The 8,622-nt window shown below is 40.5% G+C and overlaps 1 protein-coding gene across 1 annotated transcript; it reads right to left on the bottom strand.

Annotated features, from left to right (window-relative positions):
* Positions 1 to 5,020: 5,020 nt before the first annotated feature.
* On the bottom strand, positions 5,021 to 7,711 carry Btg1 (BTG anti-proliferation factor 1). The gene is made up of 2 exons (XM_046419354.1): positions 7,241 to 7,711; positions 5,021 to 6,331 (listed from the first exon to the last, which is right to left on the bottom strand). Exons 1-2 carry the CDS (start codon positions 7,386 to 7,388, stop codon positions 5,964 to 5,966), a joined length of 516 nt encoding a protein of 171 aa, XP_046275310.1. The 5' UTR covers positions 7,389 to 7,711; the 3' UTR covers positions 5,021 to 5,963.
* Positions 7,712 to 8,622: the final 911 nt, after the last annotated feature.

Below are 8,622 nucleotides of genomic sequence, written 5' to 3'. Positions count from 1 at the left end.
ATCCTAACTTCCTCAAAGAAAGAAGCCTAGTGGTACAGTTATCCATCTCCTGGGCGGACAGAGTTTCCATACTGAAAATGACCAAAGATGGCCAAGTAGTAAAGGGAACTCAAACATATTCCAACAAGGAAAATAAAATGATATACCAATAGTTAAGCACTCGAGTTTTGGGTTCAGAAAGGCCTTTTGTTCAAATAGTCCATTAGCTGTCAGGCTTAGGGAAAATTAAGCTTAGTTTTTGATATCCATAAAATAAAGATTAAAAAATACTGACCTTCTTGTCAACCTCATCCAGTTGTTGAATGGTTCAGTAAGAATATGTACTGATAACCTGAAGGTTCCCAAGTGCAATTCTAAGAAATACAACGTCATTCAATCTATTGACTTGAGGGGACGAAAGAGTCATAAATCAGGAAAACTAGAAAATATATTCAATCCTACTTATAGTGCAATTTTCAAGTCTAATGAAATAAGGCTTATGTCCATTTTAGGAATCCTCTCAAATGAGGTCCAAAAATTTAGGAATGGCTCAAAACAAAAGGAAAAAAGAAAACAGGAAATTCTGGCTTAACCATGACTACTAAAAATAATTTAATTACCAATCTATGACTTCAATAATTCAGTTCCCTTAGAACCATACATATCAATGTCACCAAGTACCTAATATTTTACAAAAAAAATTCTACGAAAGATAAAATGTGAATTTCCCCACATAGCAATACATTCTTGAAAATATAAGAACAATATTGTCTTTGAATTAGCAATTACACTCAATTTTGTATATCTGTTGGCTATTAAGATGACTTAATTTTACAAATAAGAACAGGTAAGCTAAAATTATAATTCTCTTCTCATTTTAAGACTTATCACTTAAGAAAAAAACATAATTATGAATTATTCTTGGGTGAGCAAATACCTACTTGAGTGATGAGAAATAGTCTCTAAACATTTTGAACATTCATCCCCATCAATAAAATTTTTAGTGTATTCCAATATATGGAGATTTGCTTATGTAATATATACCATGTGCTTTTTGAATATACAGTAATTTTCATGAAAACATATGCAAAAGCATTTTAAGAGAATGTTATAAAAAAAACTTTGGAAATGACCATCTAAAGAATCATTCAAATTAAATGTACCGATAGGTGAATGTCTTCTATCAATGCTAACAATTTCAACTAAGTAATGCTTAATGTAATATTCTCCAAATACAGAAATCCTATTAAGACAACTGTTTTCTCCTATCCTGGTAATCCTCTAGGATATCAGAGGTCTGGCCTGTACTTAGCCATCCTTCTATCATTAGGAACAGTCATAAATGGCCTTCATAATATAGGCTCTAATTGTCAAGCGTTTCATAATAGCATAAAAAATATTCTCTCTCTATAGAATAATGAGACAAAAAAGATGAATGCCCAGTTTGATTTTCTTTAAAAATGTCTACAGAGTATACTTTATGTTCCTCCTCCACACTTCCTCTGAAAGTGGGGCTATAAGGCTGTACTAACACTTTGACCAGAATGTTCAAAGAAAAAAAAAACAAGAGGGATGCTTTGCTTCAGACCCATGAATTACAAAATCCCTACAATAGTGGATTCCCAAATTCTGCCAGAGACTGTGTAGCACAAACGTTTAGATGTATACCTATAACCACCCTATCCTTTCCCTTTTTATTCAACCCTGGACTAGACTCAAAACATTTCATCCTTCAGCGTCACTATTCCCTATAAGCATATAAGAATATTGCAACATCAACACTTAAGTGGTAAATATCATGAAAAAGATCACGTAAGTCAGAAGTGAACTCCTAAATGCTCCTTTAGGTTAGTTAATCATAACAGGAAACACACACACAAAAAAGAAAGAAAACAAACTAGAATTCTATGAATGGAAGACTTATGGTTTGTTATTCCTTCTTGACAGAGCAATGCATAAAAACATTGCTAAACCAATTTAAAATTGTAGTTAAAAAAGTTGGTTTTGATTATTATTACTCTGGAAATTTGTAGGGGAAAAAAGGGTTGTTAAACCTATTAATATAACTTAAGTTTATTTAGGAGCATCTCAAACAAAATTTAACATCTTCATAACCATGTTCATTTTGATATTCTCGGATGTAAATATCAAGATCTACACATACAGTCAGAAATTACAACATCAGATTTCTCTGGTCTGTACAGTCCCATTTACTAAAGTAAATGAGGTGATGGGGAGAGGAGGAATATCATGAAAACTGTAGGACAATCAGTCAAGTAAAGAAAAGGGGAGGCAAAGGAGGGAAGTCAGAAATACTGGGGAATTCTGGCCAAATTATATGCTTATATTATGTGCATGTACGTATATGCAACAGATCTCACCATTTGGTACAATTATAATGCACCAATAAAAATATGGAAAAAAATGGTTGAAGGCCTTAGTTATGCATCTTAACTCTAACTAGTAGCAAACTATTTTACTATAAAAAAATTTTCATATTATTATATCATGTTCCAAATATATCATGAAAATAAACTAGTTATGTCAACAGCAGCCATATATATAATAAAGTTCAATTCCAGTGACTAAAACTATTTGTAGTCTGTATACTTTCAGATAAATAAGCAATCTATGCAGTTTTAGGAGCATAGATAATTGGCAAATTGTCTCCATATAGCTTACCACTAGCATTTTCCAACACCATCTGAAATACAAGCTAAAACAGAAGAATTACCTTCAAACTTTAATATGCAAAATTGTTTGAGATATTAAGAGGAAACCAAGAGAATCTCAAGTGTAAAAATCAAGTGATAAAAGTCTAATAGCAAATTTATTTATTCCTAAGATTAAAAGGAGCCTGGAACCTTCATTCATTAACACTAGACATGGAATACTGCTTCCTTCCTTGTAACTATGAAGCCCTATTCCTTAATGTAACACCTATGCAGAACAAAAATTAATTACCTGTATGGGAACTACTTGTGCAATTGTAACTGAAAGTCATTTTCTGGTGGTCTATTACAGAAATACTATAAGTAAGGACACACAATTCCCATTCTAGATGACAGAGGTAACAGCCACACTGCATGAACTAGGGTAACTTTACTATATAATCCACTTCAAGCCTTGTTTCAGCATTCTAAAACAAGACAGTATTTACATTTGGAGAAATAAATCTAAAAACTACCTGTTAAAACTTAGCAAGTAACATCCCTCAAACTTATTGCCAATCATAACTATGAATTCCTGCTGCCAAAAGCAACTAATAATTTTGAAAGCAGGCATCCTTTCTTAAAAGGATTTCTAATGAGCTACTTTTTAACTCAAGCAGTGTAAAACCCTTTAAAAATTATACCACTGTTATATTAAGGAAAAAACCCAACTGGTATAAATGACATGTGGCAGTCTGGCATACACCTGCACATGTACAGAGCAGACACTCAATGTTTTTGTCAAAATAGCTAGGCAAAACATTCCCCACAAGCAGTGAACAAGAAATATCAAACAGCTACTGTATTGTAGACACAGGCTTGGCTCAATTGCCTGGGGAATATAAGGTTCAAGTTACAGGAAACAGCTGGATGTTAAATATGAGTGATGTTTGCATGCCTTTTTTAAAGAGGAACTTAATAAATAGCCCCTCACATACCAGATATCACCTCTATTCCAAAATAAGCATTTTGTTATCTTCTCACCATTTTTTCTTTAAATACCAAAAAGTGTGAGAAAAGGTTTTATGGAAAAAAATTTTTGGTACTGAAAATATATTCCTCAAGTGTCTAGAAGTCATCCTTACTTTTTAAGTTCCATTGATTTAATATTCAAAACTGTATCAGTTAATTAGCTTCAAAGGAGTTACTGGATGATATGCAGTTAATAAACAGCAGGCAACACTAGGGTGAGACCCTTTTTAAAACTGTTGTTTTTATCGTAAATTAGAGCTTCAAACACTGAGGATATTTTCACTGAAATGACTGAAAAATAGAAACCGGACAATTCCCAAGAATAATCCATGTATTGTGGTTGTAAGAATTCAAATTTCCATGAAATGACCTGCTAATGTCCAGGGAAATAACATGTATTCTAAACACATGGTATGTTTAGCAGTGTATTTTGGTATAGTCTACCAAATTGGGAAAATTTAATCTTACACGTAGGAAAAAATTCTCAATGTTATTACTGACTTCAAGTGATTATTGACATTCAAGTATTTCAAATTGTATTAATATCTTTCCAATGTAAATGTTTACATGTATATCCCCCTGCCCAAAGTCACTGTTTATTTAACTGTAGAGCAAAATTCCAATTTCTGCACTTTCAATTTCCATTTAAATTTCCTTTCTTATCTTCTCAAACCAAAGAATTTCCACCGAGTCTTTAATATGTGGGACAGGGAGCAACTAACCTATACAGCATCCTCAATATTCATTTAGGTTTTTAGAATTTCTGAAATAAGTCTGAAAAATGAGGAAAAGGTCAGCATTTCAATTTTTTGAGAATAAAAATTCATAAACATACCTTTTGTTGAATTCCAGCTTAAGGGATTTTTATGTAAATCTTGCAGGTGATGAAAACCAAAAAGCAACCCATCTCTCTGAGGTGATTAGCCTGTTCTCTTAAGACTATTGATCACCTGCCCTAGGATTTTCTAATTGAACAAGAAATCCATGGGGTAAAATAACTGTTTCTCAAAGGTGGGCAGAATGGAACATTTATATCTTCACTTCAACAGGGAAGCAATGAAATATAATCCTTTGAATATCCCTTTTTTGGAAGATGTAACACCTTTGTCTTTTATCCTCATTTCATGAGATCATTAGCCTGTGAATGTGTCCATGTTTTGACTCAAGATTTTAAAAAATGTTACTTCTGTTTTCTCTAACACCTAAATATGTATAGACAGATCACCCTGATGTGATCACCCTCATTCCTCATCAATGTTTTTACAGCATGACCAGTGTGCAACTAAGATACCTTATAGGACCTAAGTCTTTTAAGAAAAGTATTTAGCTGAACCTCTATAATCATGACAAGAGATTGATTAAAATGCCAAGATAAGAAACAATTTATTATAGAGAGAAGAAAAATTTCTCATCCAAAATATAGAAATCTGTACAACTTTGCCACAATCAATATACATGAACTGTACAAATTTACACCAGTTCATAATTTACCAAATAAAAGATGACTAACAAAGTTCACAAAATAGATGGTGGTTTGTGGAAAAGACTTTTACCCAATTAAGTACAAGGAAAGTTACAAACCAGACCTCCACTTTCTAAAAATAAGAAGTTTACTCAGTCTTAGAAAACTACAAGCTAGCAAATGTACAGAGAGCTGGCTGGTGTTAACACCACAGTTGAGACAGTGTCTTTTTTAGGGTCTTTTTTAAAAGCCTGTTGCCATGGCAGATTCTGGTCACTTGCTACTTCCAAAGCCAAAAACACAATACAAGGTCTGACCATTTCCCCAGGTCATGCTTACTAGTTTGTCTTTATGTACATTTATACATATTTAAGTGCTAGGTAAAAGTCTTGTAAAATTTCCAGTACTACCATGTTTAAAACAAGCTTTCCTACTGAGCTGCCAAAAAGGTTATCAACAACAATTTTCAAGTGTAATAGTGCAAATTCCTCTGCAAGATCTACTGCAGAGAAAGGTTTTTTGAAATACAGATTTTCCTTAAAGGGATTGATGTTAAAATTTAGGTATGTCTGGGAGAAACTGAAACCACCCTAGGACTTCACTCCCTAGCAAATAAAGTGATCATTTACTTGGACTCACAGGCTATTAAATCATTGAAAGGTACTGTCCAAACTATGGCACTGTCACTTAAAAAAATTTTTTTACCACTCTATCTTGTGCCAGATCTTCACAGCTGTGACATGGTTTAAATTCCATAATCCATCCCCAAGAGGAGCCCACCCAAAGCAAAAATCAAATTTATCCATCCATTATAAGATGATCCATCCATAGACTATATCTTAACCCGATACAGTCATCATATTGTAGTTTTTGGAAGGGCTTGTTCTGCCCAAGAGAAGTTCCTCCTTACAGCTGATTCTGCTGTCTACCATTTGCACGTTGGTGCTGTTTTGAGTGCTACCTCCTGCTGGTGAGGCTTCATACAGCACACAGATGGAGCCATCCTCTCCAATTCTGTAGGACACTTCGTAGGGGTCAACCCAGAGTGTGAGTTCACTTGGGAGAAGCCTGAACAGCTCCTGACTGCTCAGTCCAATCCGCTGTGCTGCCTGTCCAATCAGAGGATCCATTTTATGGTTGATGCGAATACAACGGTAACCTGATCCCTTGCACGGCTTTTCAGGGAACCAGTGATGTTTATAATGTTCTACAGAAGAAAAGAACAGAGAAACAATGCTTAGATCGGTACTGTTAGCTTCTCAGTTTCCTCCTTCAAGCTCCTTTGAAGAGCGAATATGAAAACTACCAACTTCTACAAATGTGCAGGATTGTGTTCACTGCTGTGCGCGCGCGACACTGGAGAAAAAGCGGGCAGGGTTTTAGAAATAACACAGCAGTGTGGGACAAAACAAGCTCCAGGAACCAACCGGTTGAGCCGCCAAAACAAGAACAGGCGCGCAGCTTGGCCAGCCGGGGAGCCGGACCGCTGGACCACACCACGGCCAGGCGGGAACCTGTTTACTTTCTCCACCCCACCCCAGCCACACACAATGGAGTTTATGGCTTTGGAGAAGAGAAACGCACCGGACTATTAACCCCGAAGCGAGGAAAAACAAGAAACCCTAAACCACGCTCAGGGCAGGGCTGTAATTGTGCCGGTGACAAATCCGATGATTAATGGGCAGGGGCAGGAGGTGCGGAGAGACGGCACGTCGATCCCGAGCTAGCTCCGGGCAGCGGCGCCACTTCCCACCCCGGGGCCGGGCCGCCGACCCCGCAACGGTTGGAGGACTTTGGGGGAGGGGACGTCGAACCAACCCCAGCCCCGCGGCTCCTTTGTCCCCAAATCCACAGACGGTCCGAGGACCGCGACTCCAGCCTCGTTGGCTTTAGTTTCTTTGTTGTGCGTCTGGTTTCTTCTCCCCCTTGGCTGGCAAGCCGAGGTGAGGGGGCGCCCTCGACTCCAGCCCCCAAAACCTCGCCGGGACCCGCCGTTAGCGGCCACCTAGGTGCTGCCGCGGGACAGGGGCGCGGACTGCCCGGTCCGACACGGGATGTGAGGCCCACGTACCCCGACGCCCCGGGTGCCCGCGCCCTCCAGCCGCGACCCGCTCACCTGCCAGCAGCTCTTGCAGGCTCTGGCTGAAGGTCTGCAGCTGTCGCTCGCTCGTGAGCCCCTTGGTGCGGAGGAACTTGGAGATGAAGGACACCGCGGCGGCGATCTCGCCTATCATGGTGGCAGCCCGGGTGTAAAAGGGATGCATGGGGGCGGCGGGCGGGGGCGGCCCGGGGCGGCCGGGGCTCGGCGGCGCGGCCCCGACGGCGGAGCGGCCACCCCGGGCTCCCTCACAGACCAGAGGGCTGAGAGGAAGGGAGGGTGTGAGGGGCGGACGGCTACTTTTTTTCCCCTTGCTTTAGAGTAAAAAAGTTATTTCGGAGACAGGAGGCGGCAGGAGAGAGGAAGAGACGAGCGATGGCGGCCCGGTCACATCGCTCGGACCTCCCCAGCCGCCTCCGCCTCCAGCTCCTTAGCCTCCAAAGATCCCAAGAGTTGCATTTCCAGCTCCGAGGGGCGAAGAGATGCTGCCGCCGTGCAGCAATCTTTATAGTGCCGCGGAAAGGAAGTGGCGTAGCTGGAGCGTGACGGCCGACTCTAGCCAATCCGGAGATCGCACCATTGTGACGCAAGCAGATTCGGAGCCTGAGGGGGCGGGAAAAAGGAACCAGGGGGCGGGCCCAGAGACCGGGAAGAGAGGGAGGAGCTGACGTAATCCGCTTGTAAACAAATAAACCCCCAGTGGCGGCCGGAGACCAAGTTGCTGGGTCCGAGCGAAGAAGGAAACAGAGGGAGGGTGCGCGTGTGAAAGCTCCGCCCTCCCCCGTAGCTCCTCCTTCCCGCTTTGGCAAGTCCAGGCCCTGGGCCAGCGCATCCTTTTGCAAGGAGTGCGCTGCCTGACTGGAGCTTGAGGCTTAGTGTTGTGTGAGATGTGTCTACACGCGCGCTGGCTGGTCTGGTCGGGCTCAAATCCATAGCTCCTTTCCCATTGCGTACTCGGTGTTTACATGTCGTCCCCGCTTGGGATCTGCGTGACTAGTTCCACACGCAGGAGGAGCGTGCAGCGGGATGGGGTGCGGGTAAAGGCTTTATGTGTGCAGGAACCGAGCGGTGAGGGTATCGGGGAAAGGATAGGGAAATCGCTCTCATGAAGTATCCTTCCCAAAAAACCAGACTACATCCTTGGGGAATCCCAGTCCCTTCTCAGAAGAGGTGCCAACGCCATGAAGCCGTTTCTACTCCACACAGGGAGAAGAATGAGGAAATGTCTTTGTCAAAGTTTAAATTGCAAAATAAGTAGGTTAGTAATGCCATTTGTGGCTGCTGTTTCAGTAACTTTGGGAGTTAAAGAAGAGTTGAAACTTTATCGAATCCAGTTTAATGTGTATAGGAAAGCCAGTTATTGAACATAAATGTAACACGGCTTCTGTAACAAACTGAAA

This window comes from Marmota monax, unplaced genomic scaffold (genome assembly GCF_021218885.2).
Source record: "Marmota monax isolate L192 unplaced genomic scaffold, Marmota_monax_Labrador192_F-V1.1 WCK01_AAM20220418_F8-fsc00036, whole genome shotgun sequence".
Taxonomy (NCBI): Eukaryota; Metazoa; Chordata; class Mammalia; order Rodentia; family Sciuridae; genus Marmota; species Marmota monax.
The sequence above is the reverse complement of the archived record's forward strand: the minus strand, read 5'-3'. Positions and strand labels throughout refer to the sequence as shown.

Bases quoted from the DNA above. Each gene is read 5' to 3' on its own strand.
- Btg1 (XM_046419354.1), bottom strand. From the start codon at position 7,388: ATGCATCCCTTTTACACCCGGGCTGCCACCATGATAGGCGAGATCGCC. The intron at 6,332-7,240 runs GTGAGCGGGTCG...TTTCTTCTGTAG, and splicing joins CCTGCAAGAGCTGCTGGCAG to AACATTATAAACATCACTGG.